The sequence below is a fragment of the Balaenoptera acutorostrata genome, chromosome 3 (genome assembly GCF_949987535.1).
Source record: "Balaenoptera acutorostrata chromosome 3, mBalAcu1.1, whole genome shotgun sequence".
NCBI classification, from domain to species: Eukaryota; Metazoa; Chordata; class Mammalia; order Artiodactyla; family Balaenopteridae; genus Balaenoptera; species Balaenoptera acutorostrata.
Window position 1 is genome coordinate 101,133,027 of NC_080066.1, and position 22,983 is coordinate 101,156,009.

Below are 22,983 nucleotides of genomic sequence, written 5' to 3' on the forward strand. Positions count from 1 at the left end.
TGAATATTTTACTCATTGATATTTTTGGAATCTTGTGACAACCAGTGATTGTGTTACTTATTAGCTTAAGTTATGTTTCTATATACATTTGTAACTGCTCTAACAATACTGAATTTATATATGTTTATATGTTTTATTGAAGTAAGAATATAGAATATATCAAGAGCATCTAAATTTTTTTCTTACAAATATTTGTCACTTATTAACTAAGTACATATTTAATTAAGAGTTTCTTCTACAACTCTAGGTGACTTCATGAATAACTTTGAATGATTTGAGAAAATATTTATATAATAAAATCTTTAATCAAATAAACTATTCAAAATTTGCTGGATACATTACTCTTCTCTTTAAACGTTCTATATATAGTTTTAAAAATTTATGTATACTTGTATTTCTAATTGCGGAAGAAATGACCAGAGCTGATGTGAACTGGATGCAGCTTGAACAAATGTGCAACTCTTATATATTTCATTTCATTTAATAACTGAAGAGAGATATAGTGTAGTAAGCTTTTAAATTGTGTTGACTGCTCTCCAAGCAGTAAAACTTCAGTGGACTTTCAAATCCACTCTCTTTCACTCTGTTTGACTGATTATTTCCACTTTAATTGTTGCAGTGGGGTCAGATGAACTGGATAGCTACATGTATCAGACAGTGGGTCATCACGCCATTGATTTGTATGCAGAAGCAATGGCTCTCCCCCTCTATCGCCGCACCATAAGAGGAAAGAGCATGGATACAGGACGAGTGTACACCAAATGTGAAGGTGATGAGGTTGAAGATCTTTATGAGCTTTTGAAACTTGTTAAGGTATGCAGAGTGACTAATTACCTTTACTGAATTTAGTGTGTAATTTAGTAAATTACGTTTACTGAATTATTTAGTAATAAATAATTTACAACTGCTAGTAGCCCAACTATCCTTTGAAAGGATATTTTGTCTTTTTGGATAGAAAACTATTACTATGCCTTTATATTACATAGTATTTAAAAACAGAACTTTTGGTGTAGTCTGGCACCCATAACTATCAAATGATATTTAATTAAGTTCTCCTTAGGATTTTGGAGCTGATGACCTTTCAGTCATGATTGTAGCAAGTACTTTTTGAATGCCTACTATGTGCTTGTTATATATAGTTCTAGGCACTGAGGATAGGGCAATGAACAGATCAAACAAAGTCCTGTTTTGTTGGAGCTTACTTTCCAGTAGAAGGAGACAGACAATAAACAAACAAATTATATGCTTGGTGGTGAAGAGTACTATGAAGAAGTATGAAGCAGGGTCAAGGTGATCACGAGTGATGGCAGGGTGTGGTTAAGCAAGACCTTTCTGATATGGTGAAATTTAAATAGACCTAAAGAAAGGGAGAGACTGAGCCTTACTTTAAGTTAGTAAGAGGTATGAATTAAATACTTAAGTCCCTGTATATAAGAGTTTGGCAGTCAATGTGTATTCATTATTAATTTCTCTAGACAGAAAATTTAGGAGAGAAAGTATGGGACTCATATATCTAGTAAGTACTATACTTAGTAAATGTTAATTAATAGAGATCCTTTTATATTAAGCAGTTATCTTTTATCTTTTCATTCTCATTGATAGTCAATTACTTAAAAAAGAAACTGGTAGGGAAAACACTTAGAATTGTTATATAATTTACTGTCTAGTTATGGATGGCATAAGAAGTAGATACTTTTCAAAGAAAATCACAGGGACCTGATTTCTTCCCTCTGGGGATGTACATGCTAATAACAACTATTCTGATTATCAAACAAAGGGGAAGGCATAAAAGAAGTTTTCACTTCTCCCCATGTGCACAACTAAGACCTTGACAGCATTCACTTTGAGGTGTGAAATACTGAGCGCAAATTCTGCATTTTCAAAATTTCTTTCTCAGGGTACAGAGAAACTGTGTATTAAGTTTTTAGCATAAACCAATATTACAGAATGGTGGGACTCAACACTAGAGGTAATTGTATTGCTTAAAAATCACTGATAACTGATAACTTTGGAGAAACTACGTGATAATAACAGGCTTCCAAGAAAGGGAAAGATAATAAATTACTAATCAATTTAATTAAAAATGGGCTGATTAGTAGTAATAAAGAAGAAATTTCCCTTTCAATCCATGCTGTCTTTGGAGAAATGGATGCTTTGCCATTATCTTTATAGTAACCGTCAGTTAACGACATAAATTAATGCTAATGTTAAATCTTGACAACTTCTGCTTTGGAAGTTCGTACATGATAATTATAACTATAGCTGAAAGAGATGTTATCAGGTTGTCTGGGACTAAATAGTTCCTTCTTTTTCTGTGCAAAAATATTAATTTTACTATAGGATATTTTAAGGATATAAATATTGGAAATATATTGCTTTTATGGAAGAGATTGTATAACCAGGCTTTTATAGTTAAATCCATTTATAAAACACGGTGCAAAGATTCCAATAGTGGTCTTAGATATTCTAATAAATAATTGAGTAATTATAGAAAAAACGAATTGAGAGGAGCTATAATTCTTCAAGTTAGACTTCACTTGTTCTAAGGAAAAGATGGAATTGCATTTTTTTAATCCTTTGAATATTAATGAAGAATTGAAAGCATTTAGATTCATTTTCATTTTAAACATTCGTTTATAACAGGTTGCAGTTTTGTGACTTTCATATGTATGTCAGTCTTTTGTTTTTGTGAACTCTTTTTCCCTCCCAAATATTAGAGCTAATTTTTGAGTAGGAGGTACTTGTTTTTGCAAAGAGTTTAATTGACTAATTGCTGAAAATAAGTAGAAAGACTTGGAAGAATTTACAGAATTAAAAGTTTCCTAACTATTTTCTAGAAGTCATGAAAACTAATAGAAATGCAATAAGCCTTTATGTCTCACAGATTGTCAGGTGATTATGACAGGTAGATATATATATATATATATATATATATATATATATATATATATATATTTATATCAAGCTGTTTTCAAAATATCTGGTTATCATATAGCTAGTCTTTTATTCTTTAGAATTTCTTTAATATTAAAATGTCATTTTGGTTCTCATCTGGATTAGTTTGGTATATAGATAACTTGTATTATTTCCTGAAAATATAGTAATTTTCAAATTGTGTGGGTGTTTTCCTTTTAAGTCACATAAAGCAATGAAATAGTTACTGAAGGATACATCTAAACATCATATCTCTATAGAGAATATGTTTAGGGATCATGTATTCTTTCTTTCTCCACCTGTTGGGAGCCACTTCTTACTGGATCTCATATCGCCCTCTTTCTTGGTTTATTCCCTAATTTCAGTGGAATCCATCATTAAGAGACTGCCTTAGAGAAGTTACTTTCAAATCCTTGCATTTTGAAAACGTTCTTATTCTGCCCTCATATTTGATTGATAAATTGGTTGAATTTAATATTTTAGAATGAAGGTCATTTTTCCTCAAATCATTGAAGGCATTGCTCCATTGTCCCCTAGCATTTTGCCAGTGAGAAGTTTGATGCTAATATGATATTTGTTCCTTTTTAGCTGACTCTTTTTTTAAATTAATTAATTAATTAATTAATTAATTAATTTTTGGCTGCGTTGTGTCTTCGTTGCTGCACGCAGGTTTTCTTTGGTTGCGTCGAGCTAGGGCTACTCTTCATTGTGGTGCATGGGCTTCTCATTGTGGTGGCTTCTCTTGTTGCAGAGCACAGGCTCTAGGCATGTGGGCTTCAGTAGTTGTGGCACGCAGGCTCAGTAGTTGTGGCGCACGGGCTCAGTTGCTCTGCGGCACATGGGTTCTTCCCGGACCAGGACTCAAACCTGTGTCCCCTGCATTGGCAGGCGGATTCTTAACCACTGCACCACCAGGGAAGCCCCAGCTGACTCGTTTTTCTTCTCTGTTATCTTTTATGATTGTGTCTTTATGTTTGACATGCTGAAATGTCACAACAGTGCACTGGACATTGAAGGTTGTTTCCCCTGTATCCCTTCTGCAACTTCCTATTGAGTAGCAGCATATCTCTGTCCTCTTTCTCTTAATGATGGTTTAGGGTGGCATTAATGCAGGTGAAAGCCAGTCACAACATGGCATTCTGGCCATAGCCATTAGGTCAGGGATGATTTTGTTAACCTGCATTGTACCAAATAGAATGAAGCCTAAGATGATGGATTGTTGGCAGAAGATAAGGTCTTTCTCCTGTGCAGAGGGATGTGTGGATGTGAGACCTAGAACTGTTGTGGCTTTTTTGGGGGGAGGCAGGGAAGAGAACATGCTGTCAAATATGACACACAAAAAATGGCAGAGTCAATAGAATTGCAGTGTGAGGATGACTCTGCAAAATGCTCTTTCATTATTTGTTTGATGATTTACCCCCCTTGACTTTCTTTATTCCCTTTTGCTGGTACCCTCACTGATCAGACTTTAAATCTCCCAGATTGAATTTTCATGTCTCTTGTCTTTTCTCACATACTTTCCATCTCTGTATCTTTTTGTTGTACATTCTGTGAGGTTTCCATTTTAAATGCCCTACTTTCTTGTTGAAATTTTCTTTTTATTTTAGCAATCGTATTTTCAGTAGCCAAGAACTTGTTTATTGGTTGTCCCTTTTTTAATAACAATCTGTTTTTTCTTCTATAGATATAACGTCCCTACATCCATTTTAAAATACAGATTAGAGATTTTAAACATTATCTTTCATTCCCTAAAATATTCATGTTTTCTTTGGGTTTTTTTTTCTCATGTTTCTTTCTCTTTCATGTTGTAGGCTTTTCTCAGATGTCTCGGTTGCTTGTTCATATCTAAGCATAAGGCAAGAGGAAAGCTGACTGTGAATGCTTTTGACATTAGAGTTTTTCCAGCCTCACATTTCATCCTTGTTATACCTAGAGTTCAGAATAATGTGGCCTCGTTTGGTTCCTTTCTTGACTTTCTTCTCTTCCATACAAACAGTAGGTTACAGCTTCCTCTGTTGATTTATCAGTTGTTGTTCCTTATTCTTCTGCTTTCTGACTCAAGAAAACTAAATGCAATTCCTTTTCCATTGGTGTCTCCCCCCTGTTTTCTTTGGTTTTTGGAGATTATAACTTTGTTTTCATTTTAATGGAATCTCTTGATCCAGAAATCTTTCTTAATTTCATTCCAATGGAATTCATTTAATATTCTTCCCAAAGTTGAGTATTCAATTTCAGTCTTCCTCTTCTAATCTTTGGTACTTTTCTTCTTTCATGTTCCTTTTTGCATTAGGCATTTTATCTTGGTATTGATGATGTTAAATATGATGTTAAATTACCTAGTGGACACTTGTATTCTAATTTGAATACAACAATAAGTGAATAATGATCTTTTTTCTTTTTTAGATAGAATATTTACTATTGATAGACAGGCTTGTGAAAAACTTATTTTTTAAAACTGGATTTTAATTTAAAATTTTTAGAAAACATCAATTGCTACTTTACTCTTTGTATTGGTCAGAATTCTTTTGATTATAAGGAGCAGAAAGTAATGTTCAAGCTAGTTTAAATAATAAGAGAATTTACTGACTATGACCTAAAGATAAGTTTAGCTTCAAGTAGATTAGAAACAGGATACAAACTATATGACCAACCCGCCTGCTGGGCTGTTTTTATCTCTTGCCTTTCTTTTCTTTTGATTCTATTCTCAGTCTGGACCCTTGTAGTTAGAAGATGGTTCACAGTTACATTCTTTCTAGTTCCTACCTAGTAGGAAAAGCTCTAATCTTCTTAAATAGCTAGAGGGAAAATCCACTTATGTTTCATTGTCACTCAGTGGCCTGACACGTATCATCATGAATGCGTTGTTGTTGGGAGAAAATGATTTCATTTGATTGGACAGGCCTAGGTCCTGTGCTGTTCGTGGAGCAAGAGACTGAGTTGTGATTGCTGTAACCACATCTACTGTGGTTCTGTGGGAAGAACAGAACCCACTGTTGGAAGGGTAGGTCTCCACATATAAAGCAGGCTGTTGCCGCTAGAAGGCTGAACTGTGGCAGGGGGTAAAGAGTAACAAGTTTCCTGAGAATAAATAGGTTCCAACTGCTTACAAACTTGAGAACCATTCTAAATGGTTCTTCTTTTGAGATCTTCCTCCCTTTCTCCCCACCCCTCCCCCCTTCTTTTCTTTCCTCCCTCCCTCTCTTCCTTCCTTCTTGGCTTCTTTCAAAAATAGTTGACCATTGGAGCTACAATAGTAAGCTTATACTCTAGGACCTATATATTCAGTTGCTCATGATTTCTCCACCTTAACATCCTGTAGGCATGGTAAACTCCACAAGTTCAAAACTTATTCATTATCTTTCTGCACAAACGTGCTCACTTTTCTGTATTTCCCTCTTAGTTAAAAACATCGTCATTAACTGTGATTAAAAACCTTCCAACAAACAAAAGCCCAGGACAAGATGGCTTCACAGGTGAATTCTATCAAACATTTAGAGAAGAGCTAACACCTATCCTTCTCAAACTCTTCCAAAATATTGCAGAGGGAGGAACACTCCCAAACTCATTCTACGAGGCCACCATCACCCTGATACCAAAACCAGACAAAGATGTCACAAAGAAAGAAAACTACAGGCCAATATCACTGATGAACATAGATGCAAAAATCCTCAACAAAATACTAGCAAACAGAATCCACCAGCACATTAAAAGGATCATACACCATGATCAAGTGGGGTTTATCCCAGGAATGCAAGGATTCTTCAACATACGCAAATCAATCAATGTGATACACCATATTAACAAATTGAAGGAGAAAAACCATATGATCATCTCAATAGATGCAGAGAAAGCTTTCGACAAAATTCAACACCCATTTATGATAAAAGCCCTGCAGAAAGTAGGCATAGAGGGAACTTTCCTCAACATAATAAAGGCCATATATGACAAACCCACAGCCAACATTGTCCTCAATGGTGAAAAACTGAAACCATTTCCACTAAGATCAGGAACAAGACAAGGTTGCCCACTCTCACCACTATTATTCAACATAGTTTTGGAAGTGTTAGCCACAGCAATCAGAGAAGACAAAGAAATAAAAGGAATCCAAATCGGAAAAGAAGAAGTAAAGCTGTCACTGTTTGCAGATGACATGATACTATACATAGAGAATCCTAAAGATGCTACCAGAAAACTCCTAGAGCTAATCAATGAATTTGGTAAAGTAGCAGGATACAAAATTAATGCACAGAAATCTCTTGCATTTCTATACACTAATGACGAAAAATCTGAAAATGAAATTAAGAAAACACTCCCGTTTACCATTGCAACAAAAAGAATAAAATATTTAGGAATAAACCTACCTAAGGAGACAAAAGACCTGTATGCAGAAAATTATAAGACACTGATAAAAGAAATTAAAGATGATACAAATAGATGGAGAGATATACCATGTTCCTGGATTGGAAGAATCAACATTGTGAAAATGACTCTACTACCCAAAGCAATCTACAGATTCAATGCAATCCCTATCAAACTACCACAGGCATTTTTCACAGAACTAGAACAAAAAATTTCACAATTTGTATGGAAACACAAAAGACCTCGAAGAGCCAAAGCAATCTTGAGAACGAAAAATGGAGCTGGGGGAATCAGGCTCCCTGACTTCAGACTATATTACAAAGCTTCAGTAATCAAGACAGTGTGGTACTGGCAGAAAAACAAATACAGATCAATGGAACAGGATAGAAAGCCCAGAGATAAACCCACACACGTTTGGTCACCTTATCTTTGATAAAGGAGGCAAGCATATACAGTGGAGAAAAGACAGCCTCTTCAATAAGTGGTGCTGGGAAAATTGGACAGGTACATGTAAAAGTATGAAATTAGAACACTCCCTGACACCATGCACAAAAATAAACTCAAAATGGATTAAAGACCTAAGTGTAAGGCCAGACACTATCAAACTCTTAGAGGAAAATATAGGCAGAACACTCTATGACATACATCACAGCAAGATTCTTTTTGACCCAGCTCCCAGAGAAATGGAAACAAGAACACAAATAAACAAATGGGACCTAATGAAACTTAAAAGCTTTTGCACAGCAAAGGAAACCATAAACAAGACCAAAAGACAACCCTCAGAATGGGAGAAAATATTTGCAAATGAAGCAACTGACAAAGGATTAATCTCCAAGATTTACAAGCAGCTCATGCAGCTCAATAACAAAAAAACGAACAACCCAATCCAAAAATGGGCAGAAGACCTAAATAGACATTTCTCCAAAGAAGATATACAGATGGCCTACAGACACATGAAAGAATGCTCAACATCATTAATCGTTAGAGAAATGCAAATCAAAACTACAATGAGATATCATCTCACACCGGTCAGAATGGCCATCATCAAAAAATCTAGAAACAATAAATGCTGGAGAGGGTGTGGAGGAAAGGGAACACTCTTGCACTGTTGGTGGGAATGTAAATTGATACAGCCACTATGGAGAACAGTATGGAGGTTCCTTAAAAAACTACAAATAGAACTACCATACGACCCAGCAATCCCACTACTGGGCATATACCCTGAGAAAAACATAGGTCAAAAAGAGTCATGTACCAAAATGTTCATTGCAGCTCTATTTACAATAGCCAGGACATGGAAGCAACCTAAATGTCCATCGACAGATGAATGGATAAAGAAGATGTGGCACATATATACAATGGAATATTACTCAGCCATAAAAAGAAATGAAATGGAGGTATTTGTAATGAGGTGGATGGAGTTAGAGTCTGTCATACAGAGTGAAGTAAGTCAGAAAGAGAAAAACAAATACAGTATGCTAACACATATATACGGAATCTAAGGAAAAAAAAAAAAAAAGGCCATGAAGAACCTAGTGGCAAGACGGGAATAAAGACACAAACCTACTAGAGAATGGACTTGAGGATATGGGGAGGGGGTGGGGTGAGATGTGACAGGGTAAGAGAGTGTCATGGACATATATACACTACCAAATGTAAAATAGATAGCTAGTGGGAAGCAGCCGCATAGCACAGGGAGATCAGTTCAGTGCTTTGTGACCACCTAGAGGGGTGGGATGGGGAGGGTGGGAGGGAGGGAGATGCAAGAGGGAAGAGAAATGGGAACATATTGTATATGTATAACTGATTCACTTTGTTATAAAGCAGAAGCTAACACAGCATTGTAAGGCAATTATACTTCAATAAAGATGTTTAAAAAAAAAAATCGTCATTTACGCCATCACCTAAGTCTAACCTGGGGCCTCACTACCAGACTTCCACTTTCTCTCAGTTGCCTCCCACCCCAACCATAACCATTTGATCTACAAGACCTTTTGATATTACTTCTATGACTTCTGAAGTTGACCCTTTGACTTCATTCCCACCATAAATGTTTTTTTTATCTATACTATGCAAGTCTTCTAACTGGTCCACTTGCCTTCAATATTGCCTTGTGCACCCTCCAGCCTTGCTACCACATTGTCATCAGCTGATCTGCATACATACTTAAATAACCCACCCTTAAGATAAAGTCCAAACACATTAGCCTGGCAAAAAAAGACTCTTTAGGAAGAGGTCCTTGCAAGCCTGCTTGTCTGATCCTGCCATTCCCACATTCCCAAGCTTCTGGGTTTGAGTTATAATGAACTAATTAGGTTTCCAGGAGATTGCTTTTTCATATCTGAGTCTTTGCCTATGCTTTTCTACGCCTTTATCTCTTTGTTCTCCTGAAGAATCTCTTGTTGCTTCATACCCTTCTGTGGAATTGGCTCTAATTCACCTTCCTGTCTCTTCCTTGGCAGCTTATCCATACCTCTACTGTGCTTCTTAGGATATTATCAATACTAGGATTGTTTATATGATTGTCTCTTGCTAGACTGTGAGACCCTCAAAGACAATCTCAGTACTCTTCATTTTTATATCTCTAGTGTCCAGCTATGTTCCTGGCATATGGATGACGTTTAAAGGATAGTTGAACAAATTAGTCCAAAATTTAACGAATTGTCTTTTATATAATAATTTATCTAATGCAGGGGAGCCACAACATTGTTTATAAATATGATGTAAAACCATTGGCAAATTCATTTTATTTTGTTTTTTCATTTAGAAGCTTAAATAGAAGTGAAACTTTTATTCATAGTTCATAGAATAGAACTTTTATTCATCATAGTGAAACTTTTCAAAATAGGGTGTCCTATCAGATTTAGCAGTGTCACCATTAAGTGTACCAAGAATAATTTCCAGCTGCAGAATGTTTTATAAAAATGCTAAGCAGACACTTTTTCAAGTTATTTTTGGTATATATATCTTAGAAAACCTGCTTATTATGGTGGAAAATTACTTTGTGGATCTCTTTTCACTTTGGATCTCAGGGAAAAACCCTAGATAATTGGGTGGCTTGAGGCAAATCCAAAGGGTTTAGAGCGGGAGGCACATATAAGATGGCCTTAAGATTTTCAGGGAGAACCCATAGTGCTAATTAAACAGGCCCATAGTCCTGTACAGATTGCTTTTGGCTCTTCAGCATTGCACAGCTTGCCTCAAGCCCTGTTGGTTCCCAAGATTTTGGACGTTAAGCCTAATCCCTTGGCACAAGAAATGCTTTGCTAATATTGATTCTGGACTCCAAATAGGAGAACTCGGAATTAGCACAGGCCAGTGTCATTTTGACTCCCAGGTGTGGCTTTATTGAGGCTGTGCCATCTCTGGCCCTTTCAATGATAAAGTCAACTATGCATGAGAAAGTACATGATGGATGATCTGTCCGGAAATAAAATGTTGGATCATACTCATCAATGATTACAGTTTGTAAACTTACCACAGGTCTAGAGTCTTCATCTATAGATTTCCCCTAAAGTCTGGAAAACGTGACTCCTTCATTCTAGCAAAACTATCGTTCTGTCTCCTCAACTTTGAACTTTCCCCACTTAGTATCAATGAATGTGTGTGTATATTACACATGCACTTATATACTCTTCCTTTTTATCTTTTGCCTGATTCATTGCCTCTCTATAAATTTACCAACTGACTAACTTTTATGTCCTTGTATTCCTTTCTTCTACGAATTATAGATTTTTTTCTATCTTATCATCTACTCTATATATTTTAAAGTATGTTGGGTATGTTTGTCTTGTCTTTCAAATTTCTTGCTTTTATGCTTTTCAACCTCTGATGCTTGTGTCCTATTAACTTTTTGGACTATGCTACTATTTATTTTTTAAGAAACCTTTTGTTGATGTCTACTTCTGGAGTTGTGTTGTCTAAGATGCTAGGTGTATGTTGCTGTCCTACAGTCTATTATTTCATTTCTAGACCTGTTGTTTACCATGTCTTTGTTATGTTCTCTATTAAATGACTGAGAACACGTTACAAAGATTTATAAGTATAAATTACTTTATTCCTTTATTGTTATCTTTACATTTTTTGTTACACAAGACTTTATTGGTGGTCACACAATAATATGATAGGTCTTGAACTGAACTTTTATGTCAACTTTCCCTTTTAAGTAGGGAATGTCTTCATTCAGCAAGTTTGTAGTGCCTAAATCATAAAGTAGCCATAAAATCAATGATAATATCAATAAATATTTAGAGCTTATCTTTTTTATTGGTAAGAAATGATTTAATAGGGGCTTGTTCTGTGACATGTGAGAAAAAATTGAGTGAATCAAAGGGATGTGTTAGTTGACCTTGACTTTTCCTGTTAACTTTAACCTATACTACTACCATTTAGAGACTTTTCTTATGTCATTCATTTTGCAAACATTAATTGGATGCTTATAATGTACCACTACTGTAGAGTAAAAAAATGTACAAGACGTAGTCTCTGCTTTCACAGACCCTAATGAGATAAGACATATACACAAAGAAACTAATATAATGTAGAGTTGCCATTAGAGTGTGCATTTAATAGGCTTGGGGATTCAGAGGAGAAAAAAGTCCCCTGTGTTGGGGAATCAGGAGAGGCTTTACAGGGAAAGTTACATTTGATATCCTTAAAGGTTGTTTCAATTTTGACAAAGGCAAGCATGGAAAATGACTAAGAGAATGTTGCAAATTAAGGGCATAGTTTAGCCACAGTCATGGAAGCAGGAAATCATGAGATATATATTAGGGAAATAGTTCAATTTGGCTAGAGCTCAAGAGTTCAAGGAGTAGTGGGAAATAAGTCTGGAAAGGTAGGTTGAAGCCACAAAAAAGAGTGTCTTAAATTTTAGACCAAGTTCAGGCAGTGAAGAGTCCCTAAGGCGGTATTTTCCAAACTCAGTTTGGTGGTCACATCTTTTTCCTTAAATGAAAGAGGCTAGAATAAAATAGAAAATATCAAAATGCAGTGTATGTAGTAAGCTTAATTATTATTTTGGGAAACATGCGCAAGTGTGTGTGTGTGCATGCTAGGCTGTTAACATTACATGTATATATGTGTTTCTTACTGTTAAACAAATTGTCATGGTCAAACAAGTTTGAAAGCCACTACCTTGAAGGATTTTGCAAAAGAAATGACATAGAATTATATGGTTGAAGGGAACTTCAAGACCATTAGGTTGAACCACTAATAATGTAAGAAATGGATTAGGGAAGTGGAATTCTGGAGATGAGTTCAAATTGGAAACTGAGATACTCAGCTAGCTGAAAGGTTCTGAGGATCTAAACTGGGGGAGTACCAGTGGGAAAGCTGAAGAGAGGACATTGAAGAGGTGGGTTGATAGGGCTTGATGGTAATATTTAAATAAAAAGTGACAAGGAGTCTATGTAAGGTACCTTGTGAACTGACAGTTCCATGGCTAATCTACTCAGCTTTCACTGGGCACTGTTGATAATCAAATGAATTACAATAGCTATCTATTACAAATATTGTGATCCTCAATTTTGCAGCACCCTATCTTTGTCATCTCTTTAATCTGGTATAGGATGGTATAGAAGGTTCTTTATATCAATCTGGGTTCATTTAATCAAGATTAACTCTTAATAAATGTTAGTCTTGATGGTCCTTTTACATTTTCTTCATAGGGTTATATGTAGTACACATCAGCTAAAATAGTCCATCATATTTCTTGACTCTAAATAAAAGCACCTACAGGGAAGCACAATGTATGATATTAATGCTTTTAACATAATAGTCATGCATGTAGGTGGGATTCAAATTACCATGGTCTTTCTCCACTCTCTCACACTCTATAATGTATCCTGCAAACTCCTGCCAGGTTAGTCTTTCCAGAGTGTAGATCCAGTCACATTTGTCTCCTCATCAGAAACCTTTGCTGTTTACCATTGACCCCCTAGGTGCTCTGCAGTATGACTTCATCTTATCTTTCATATTTTCCCAGTATTCCCCCACATAGAACCTGTGTTCCACCTGCACTAGACTATTGTCAGAACTCATTCTTCCCCATATAGTCCTTGTCTTTCCTGCTGAGTGCTATGTTTTATTAAGAAATAACCTTTCCTCTCCAATTCCTTCTTTAACATGGCATCTCCTTCTTGATGTCTTCCTTGATATGCCCCCACTGAATGTAATATCTTCCTCTCTGGACCTTTCATGTAACATTGTATTTCTCTTACAGTACTTAATCTATCTTGATATCCAGAGCTACTGGCTCTGTTTTGTTGTGTAATTTGTTTTTGTTGTGGGTTTTTGTTTAAAGGTTATAATTACTTCAAGGGGCAAGGATTGTATTTCGTTCTTTTTTATTTCTTATGGACTATACAGGCATTGTGTTCAACTATTCTCCTCTGGAATTCAGTTTTTCCATCTGTAAAATTTGAATATATCTTCCTTTTATCCTTTTTATCTGTTTTGAGAATAAATGAGAAAATATATGAGAGCCTCTTTAGGTTTCTAGAAAAAAAGATGCTGTATAAGTTACTTTTTTTTTAAAGCCTGTCAACTTCATGTCAGTCTCAGATTTTCTTTCTCCTTTATTCTCTAGCTTCCAAAATAATCCAGTACAGCTAAATAAAGTCCGTTTTTTTCATTGCATACAATTTCCATTAGTATATTAATATTAAGTAGTAGCTGCAAGTTGGCATGGAGATGAGTGTAATTCCTCTTGACTTTATTAGTACATTAATGCAGAGAAGAAAAAGAATGGTAATCGTTCAAATTGTGAAAGAGGTTTTAATGGGGGCAAATTTATATTATATATTGGATTGAATTTATTCTACTACATTTGTTGCCTATAATTTTTGGCCCTCTGAGTCTTTTTTAGACTCTTTCAGTCAGATAGTTCAACCTTCCAAGAGATGTGTGGAAATAATGTTTTCTGTCTAGTTTCCTATATGAGTAAACTGAGGCATGGATTGTTTCAAAAGAAGATAAAGAAGTGAACCCAAAGATGACAAAGGTTCTTATTAATAGATGCTTTTTTTTCCATTAAAAATTATTTTGGCGTGTTCTTTTAGGATTAAACTATGCTTATTTTTAAAATTGAAGCAGTATATTTGCTATTAACTCATTTGTAAAAAGCCTTAAGCAAGGACTTTCATTGAGGGTTAATGAACTAAATTTAGAGAATTTTTACTTTTGAAATAGTATGTAAAGAATTAACAGATTTTAAAAATGGCTCTTAGAATGTCCAGAGGCAGTAAAATGGGACAATTATGTGCACTCCTGTATATAAGAGCAATTACCTCTCAATGCCAGCAGAATTTTCCTACCCTTATTCATAGAATCTATGGTGCTGAGGCATGTGGTCACTTTGTGTACTTGCACAGCGTAGGTGCTCAATGAGCAGTTGTTAAATTAGACTTACTAATCTGAGTCTATCTAACCTTCACCAAATTTAGCTAATATTGATTCCTATAGATTTCTATAAAAATAGAGACAAATCAGAAGAGGCAGAACTATTTATCAGATATTTATTTTCCCTTCCTTGTGCAAAATACTTTGCTGCCTACTATAAGATTGGTTCTAGAGCCATTGAAATGGTCTGTGGTCTCTTTTAAAACCAGTTCCCTTGTGGATTCTTTCCTACATACTAATTTTGCAAGGTGGTGAGGAGAGGAGGAAGAATCATCATCACTTGGTACATAACCCGTGGTCTTCCCTTTTGAGCCTTTCACAGTTTCCCTCCTTTAATGATTTTTATTGGTTTCACAGTCATTTTTGTGACTTCTTAACCCTCACCCAACTTGTACTGATTTTGAGTGGTCATATAACCTGGGCTTGATCACAGAAAGCTAGTAGGAATCAGGCTAGTGGACTTCAGTGCAAAATAACTTGATAAGACAGGATTTCTTAATTTAGAGGGGAGAGATGTTTTTGAACCCTGAAATTTTGTGCAAATTTTTTGTGAATGTAAATTTTTCTGGGGAGAGGTCCAAATTTTTATCATAGACTCACAGCGATCTGTTCTTTTCAAAAGTTTAAGAACTACTATTTTAACCATCAGTTTCAGAAAGCCTTGTAGCCTAGGGGTACGTACACATGACTACTCAGGTTAGGAATCTACTGTCCACTGAGCTATGTGCTCTGAGATCAGAGGGAGTTTCTGTGGCTTCCAAAGAGTGAAGAGGAAAGTACCATGGAGGTAGCACCTGAGAGCAGATGGGGATGTCAGGCATTTCTCAAGAAAAATATTAAGATCTCAAAAATAATAGAGTGAAAAGTGGCATCTTATAATTTCAGGTAGGAAATGATGACCAGAGAAGGGCCAACAGGCTTGGACCTTGTGTGTGTTCTGGATGGTTCTTAATAAGCCTTTGGATTTTATGTTGAAAGAGAAAAGGATAGGGATACAAAAAGCAGTGTTCCTGATTTTCTCAAATGTAGCTTTCTTTTTTTGAATTTCTGTTGTGCTTAGTTACTTTTTTGGGTTGTTATTACATTATGCCTTGTTTTACATCATTATTTGCATATGTATTATATCTTCCTTGTCAGTTTATAGCCTCTTGAAGGCACAACTTTGTGTTTTTCAACTTTGGATACTCTGCAGTGTTCATTATGGTGCCTTGTCCATAAGAGGTGTGCAGAATTTGTCATTGTGTATTTGCCCTAGGGATGCTGTTGAAGATTTTCACCATATTGCATGTTCAACTTTATAACGATCCAAGGGTGAAATTTCTCTCAGGACTTAGTCTTTATAATGGTTTGCCTTACTATAACTATTAAGACGGTTTTTATTGTATGAACACTAAATCACGCAACTCATTTTAGTTTCTTCTTTATATTGATTGTTAGAAAGCCCAGAGCCATGTGATTTTTTTTCAATTATTTTTGTCTTATTGTAATTATAGTTGCTATTGTTCATGTAGCACTACCTGCCAGGCACTGTCCTAATCTCTACACATTATATTCTAATTTATCCTTACCTCAACCCTGGTTTATTATCCCTGTGTTACAGATATGTCATTGAGATACAGAGGTTAAGTAACTTGTCCAAGGTTACACAGCTAGAAAGTAGAACATGTACTTTTAATCACTGTGTTCTGCTGCCTCCCAGCATTACATATGTGTTAATTCATGCAGATATTACCATATAACAATACATATATAATACATATATAGACCAATAAGGCATGTGTGAATTAGCAGTGAGACAGAGGGGGCAGGTATGTGGTTTGATAAGGGGAGGTGGAGTTATTATGTCTTGGATTAAATTGATCTATCATCTGCGATCTCATCTCATTTCAAAGCTCTCAGAATAGTTTTAGATTATTGCTACTCAGAGTATGGTCTAGGGGCTGGTGCTAGTCGAAGAAGTGTTTGCTGTTGGCTCAAGGTCAGCTATTTATAGAAATTGAAGGTAAGTATTTAGAAACTTTTATAGTAATTTGAGAGTAATTTTATATTTGTTGAATCTAATAATAAAAATTTGGCCTTGTGTTTTTTATCTTTTTAATTTTTTTTTTGTAATTCATTTTAATTGCATTTTACAAAAGTGTTGGTCTTTGAAGGTTTGGAAATCTTTTTTTAAAAAGTGGTCCTTAACTTGGTTTGAGAAGCACTGGTCTAGGTAACAGCTTTTCAAGTTTTTAGGCTATTGTTTGAAAAAGAAAAGACGTGATCTGTAGCTTGAAATTACATTCTAATCTAAACCTGGTTCTGAAGATGAATTAGTAATTGGTATATTTGGCTGCATTGTCAGTTTCTTGATTCTGTGAGAAAAGGCCCTAAATTGAATGGACTTTTTAGGGAAGGAGGGCAGTTTTCATTTTTTTTCTTATATTTAGTACTTTTCTCAAGAATGACACATTTTATTGATTCCTTGATCCAGGATAATAGCATGAGGAACTTGTCTATCATTTACAGTTACAGCCTCCTTCCTTGACTTAAGTAGCTAATAAGGTACTTCAAATTTTTTTGTGTTCAAATTTTTTCCTGGAATAACAGAAAAGAAAAAAGATAATAACAGCAACAGAATTGCTGATGATGCCACCTTGGTGTGATAGCTTCTACATTTATGGAAAGCAAAGATATCTTCATTGAAATAATATTTGCAAAACCAGTTCAGTTTTTATTTTTTTTGAATTTTATTTTTATACAGCACGTTCTTATTAGTTATCTGTTAAACCAGTTCAGTTTTTAATTTTTCTTTTTCTTTTTAGGTGGGTTGGGAAGTCTTCTTCTACAATATAATATGCTGTAAAATAACTACGTGTTCAGTTACCAATCCTAATAGGGTGTTTTAGTGTCCATACAATTGCCATCTTGTCTTTAAAATAATCTCTTTTTGGTGATCCCGTAAAGTAGCATTTGATGAGTTCTTTTCATCACTTTTTTTTTGGATGTTTAAAAGCTGGTCTGCAAATAGAGAAATGGGCTAAGGATATGAACAGGCATTTCACAGAGAAAGAAATTCAAATAGCCAAAAAATGTTCAACCTCACTAACTCAAAAATGCAGCTATCACTTGGGCAGGATTAAGAAATGATACTGGTTTTGGGGAAGTGAGTACTCTTATGTGCTGCCAACAGCCCTAGAAATTGGTTCAGCCTTTCTGAGTGTAATTTGGCAGAACTCATCAGAAAACAAAAAATATACTGTCTCTTTATCCAGCCCTTCCACTTTGGGGGATATATTCTAAGGAAATAAAGTTGTACTGAAAGATTTAGAAATGGCTGGCAAACTAAATTATGGTGTATCCATACAGTGGAATGCTGTATAGGATCAAAACTGAAGTTGCAGATATATATCTATATATATTATTAGGAGGAGGAAATGGAGTACCAGATACTCTGTATGGTATAATTACATTTTTGTGTAAGTATTTGTACAAATATATGCATAGAAAAATATCTGAAGGATACATTTTTTTTTAAGTACTTTATTTATTTATTTATTTATTTATGGCTGTGTTGGGTCTTCATTTCTGCGCGAGGGCCTTCTCTAGTTGTGGTAAGTGGGGACCACTCTTCATCACGGTGCGCGGGCCTCTCATTATCGCGGCCTCTCCCGTTGCGGAGCACAGGCTCCAGAAGCGCAGGCTCAGCAATTGTGGCTCACGGGCCTAGTTGCTCCGCGGCATGTGGGATCCTCCTAGACCAGGGCTCGAACCCGTGTCCCCTGCATTGGCAGGCAGATTCTCAACCACTGCGCCACCAGGGAAGCCCTGAAGGATAAATTTTTAAGTCTGTATATGGAAAGTATTAAGAGCATTGGTGTAATTTTTGCACATTGGAATTTTTGATTCTTTCCTCTAATGAACATGCATTGCTTTTGAAGCTTCTTTGTTGAAGATTTGGCCTCCATCTTAAAATGCACAGAATGGTATAGGAGTCAAGGAAACCTGGTAATCAACAGGATGTCGCCATTCCCCAGGTCCTTTACTGAAGGTTCATCAGGAGCCTGTTTTTCTTTTCTTTTTAGAGCTGGTTCTTGAAAGCTGTGTTTGAGGGGGTTTTTTGTTTGTTTGTTTGTTTTTTCCTTCTGTGACAAATGCCTATCATTTTCTAAACAAGAAAGCCAATGTCCCAGTTAGGTGTGTGGGGTTCTTTTCATTCACTTGCAGCCCTGTTGTGTTAATACTGAATAGGCAGAGACAGCCTGACTGGTGGTGAAAGATGGTGAGCCAGCCTCAGGGCTTTTTCTGGTCAGCCCTAAACCTCTGATTGCCACGTTTTCCTAATTTCCCATTTCCAGGGCATCACTAGAGTGACCTTGCTTGCTGAATATGACGCTCTGAATCTCAAAGATTTTCACATGCATTTGGAAGTGGGCAGCCAGGCGATTGTTTACAGGACTCTGAATGAACTGTGCGCTCACAGCAAGTTTGATAAACACACCATTTCCTCCTTTTATCAGTGAGATTGCAGAATGTGAAGTATGAGTTTCCAGTTTTACTCATTCTCCTCAACCCTTTTCCTGTTTAAAAACTTAGACATACTAATTGGATGCTGATCTGTCCCTGTTTTTTATTTTGCTTACTGGTAGTTGACGGCTTATTCCACTACTTACCTAGGCAAGGTTTGGCAGTCCTTCAAAAATAAACTTTCCATGTATTCAACTTAAAGGAGATTCATCCCAAGGAATGTAATGTGAGCACTAATTAACAGTAATGACTGCTAATCACTTTGCTTTTTATACTCCTTTAGGAGCACTGCTATTATCCAGTGTAGTTAAGTAAAATGCTTGTATATGAATCAACAATGCTGCATCCTTTTAGCAGCTATTGCTCACAGTCAAGCTTTGCATAAATTAGAGTAAACCAAAATTGATTTTAGTATGCTACATTTCTTTTTATAATAGGAAACTAAAATATCTACTTAAATATCCTGAATATTAAAGACATTACCTGTTTTTCTTTATTTCTTCTTTCTTTCTTTCTTTCTTTCTTTCTTTCTTTCTTTCTTTCTTCAATCATCCTTATGGTAGATGAAGAACAATATTGCAAATAAATTTTCTCATAGTTCACGACATTTCTCTTAGATTTCTTTGAAATTGCGTGTGACATACTCTTCATAGTCACAGCAGCACTTTGATTCTGTTGTATGCATTTTATCAGATCAGTGAAAAGCAATAGGCTTATGTTTAATTTTTCTGGTTTTGTGCATTTACTTCCTAGAGGATCTTACAGTTTCTTTAAATTACATGGCCCATTTATATAAACTTGGTTCATAGGATTGCTCATTCAATGTTCATTAGAAGAGGTTGTTTTATTATGTTTAGTGTATTATTAGACTATTATAAAAGCTTTCTGTTTATTTACATGCACTCAATATACCTACAAACTGCCTTGCCTCAGGAGGAGACTAAGCAAAACTCATAAATTAATAATTTAAGGGAGCAATACTCAAGTAGCATTTTGGTTAAGTTAATAAGTTAAAGCCTTAGAGTCAGTGCTGGCCACTTCAACAATGCTTTACTTTTGACTTTTATTGGCTGAAAATAACTTGTTAAACTGGGGCTTTGGTAATAAAATGAAATCTACATACCATCTGAAGCCCCTTCCCCTCTTTTTGATTTATGAGTAGGTTGACATATTATTGAAGAATTTTTAACACTTTCACAGTTCTGCACTTTGATTTCAGAGAACGTGCTAATCTCTCTGGAAGTTTGAGAGTGACAAAATGAGTTGTATACTGTTTTTCTGGGAAACTTGGGAGTCTTTACTAGAGGCCTTAGTTTTATTTTATTTTATTATTATTTTTTTGAGCTGCTCTGTGCAGCCTTTGGGATCTTAGTTCCCTGACCAGGGATTGAACCCAGGCCCTCGGCTTCGGCAGTAGAAAGCGCAGAGTCCTAACCACTGTACCGCCAGGGAATTCCCAAGGCCTTAGTTTTATGATGGTACCTTTATTAATGTTGATTCATCTAACTTCTAATGTGGTGTTATGATTTGATATATATTAATGCATTTCTCATTTTACATATTATCTCTAGTAGTCTGGTCATGATGTTTTAATTCTTATAGCTGTATAGTGTTTCAGCAATTCAGGACATTATTTTTTTTTTTTTTTTTTTTTTTTTTTTTTAATTTTTTTAATTAATTTATTTATTTATTTTTGGCTGTGTTGGGTCTTCGCCTCTGTGCGAGGGCTTTCTCCAGTTGCGGCAAGCGGGGGCCACTCTTCATCGCAGTGCGCGGGCCTCTCACTGTCGCGGCCTCTCCCGTTGCGGAGCACAGGCTCCAGACGCGCAGGCTCAGCAGTTGTGGCCCACGGGCCCAGTTGCTCCGCGGCATGTGGGATCTTCCCAGACCAGGGCTCGAACCCGTGTCCCCTGCATTAGCAGGCAGACTCTCAACCACTGCGCCACCAGGGAAGCCCCAGGACATTATTTTTAAATTACCAAAATAAATAATTTAATTTTCCTTTCCCATTTATATTATTTGTGTCAAAAATTTTAATTTTTGGTGAATAAACAAATGGAACAAAATTAAGTGGTAGGGTAATAAGTAGCTTTGTATTTTATATACTAGCCTCATTGTAATACATTGCAAACATATATATTAAAAAAGATCTTTGGCACTGTACTTAATCGAATTTAGTTGCAAAGAGTTGTAACAGGAATGATGTGAGAGGACAGAAAATACATGGAAAGCTTGAATGCTATCCGTATGTAATTATATGATTAGTGAATATTGTTGTATATAACTTATTTCTTTTATATCCCAGAACTGTTGCACAATAGCACAAAATTCATATCTCTGAAGGAAAACTTGTTTTTTCTATTTTGCTTTGAGTTTGAGTTTTTACATGTAATAGAATTTTGTTTAAAAAAGGTGAGGATTTCAATTTTGATCCTTTTTTTGTTTTGTTTTTTTGCAGTGTGTTTACTTTCATGTGAGAGTGATTGATCTGTAGCTGTCATTTTTCCCAAAGAGGGGACAAATGGAATTGGCCTTTTAGACAAAAGTATGCAAACAGACTGCATTCTTTCTGTTGATAGAATTATGGAAGGATTGCATGAGGTGCCACATTCGTTTTCCTATTGATTGTGAAGAGGATTTTGCAACGGGGTGCTGTTTCCATTGGATAAGGAGGTGCTATGATTAGTTACCTTTCTCATGAAAGCACTACAAAGGGAAATGCAAAACGTGTGCAATGCGGTGTTCTCAATTTGACAGTTGTTTTTGTTAAGTTTTTTGCCCCATTGAAGTTCAGCCTATTTTAGAAAAACATACATTTTGGTTTTTTCCCTTTATTAGGCTTAGTAGATTACCATGCATTTGACTCTTTAAAGAAATTACACATTCTAGACGTTTTTCTCAGCTTCTATTTTAAAGCTTCAAAGCTAATGCAACAGTGCCCTCTATAGTCTTTTAGTGAACAGTAGATAAATGTAGATGATTTGGAATATTCAGGTAAGAAGCAGGATATTTAAATTTAAGTTTTGCTCAGACAAGAGACTCCTTTTTCCTAAGCAGACATTCTTGTTTTTCACTAGCGGCTTTAAACAAAGGGAACAAAAGACCATTCTGAGTTTTCATTTAGAATTATTGGCTACCTCTTGGTGTTATCCAGTGGTAAATCTCAAGTTTTATCAGACATTCATCAGAGTAATTTGAGATAGAAGGAATCTTACAAGCTTTACTGTCTCTTCATGAAATATCTTTTTGAAGTTGAGTTCCAATAGGAGTATTTCAAAAAATAATTTAGTTCCTTTGTACTCATTTCTTCTATTTAATTAGAGCCTGAGTGGGCTGCCTAGAACTTAACTTTTACTTGTTCCTGAATTGGGTAACCCAGGCTTTATACATGACATTATTTAAATTCAAACTAAGGGAGTTACACAATGACTAAAGTATTTGTCATTAATTAGCATTGATTTAAATTTTAGATTTTCCTTTCTCTTTTTTGGTAGCCTATTTGATCATATATGTCGATAGCTAAATTTTTCATTGTAAAACAGCTTTATGTACAGCTGTTAAATGATAGTAATAGAAGGCAGGATATTTAGCTGTGATTAGAAGAGAAAAATTTCATGTGCTAAGTTATTTTGCTTCTGAAAGTATTTTAATAAAAAAAAACCATGGGCCCAAATCCTAGCTTCTCCTTGTATTCACTATGTAATATTGAACACATTTCTTAATGTCTGAGCCTGCTTTCTCATCTGTCAAACGGGAGTGAAAATAGCTTATCTTTTGAGGTTT

The 22,983-nt window shown here is 35.5% G+C and overlaps 1 protein-coding gene across 3 annotated transcripts in view; it reads left to right on the forward strand.

Annotated features, from left to right (window-relative positions):
• DPH6 (diphthamine biosynthesis 6) overlaps positions 1-22,983 on the forward strand; it is a 171,995-nt gene that overhangs the window by 7,796 nt on the left and 141,216 nt on the right. For 2 of the 3 annotated variants that reach the window (XM_007180438.2, XM_007180437.2), the window contains exon 3: positions 620-813. In XM_007180438.2, coding sequence (XP_007180500.1) covers positions 620-813 — 194 coding nt within the window. Of the gene's footprint in view, positions 1-619; positions 814-19,031; positions 19,197-22,983 lie in introns of those variants that run through there. The other variant, XM_028166102.2, reaches the window with a different exon arrangement.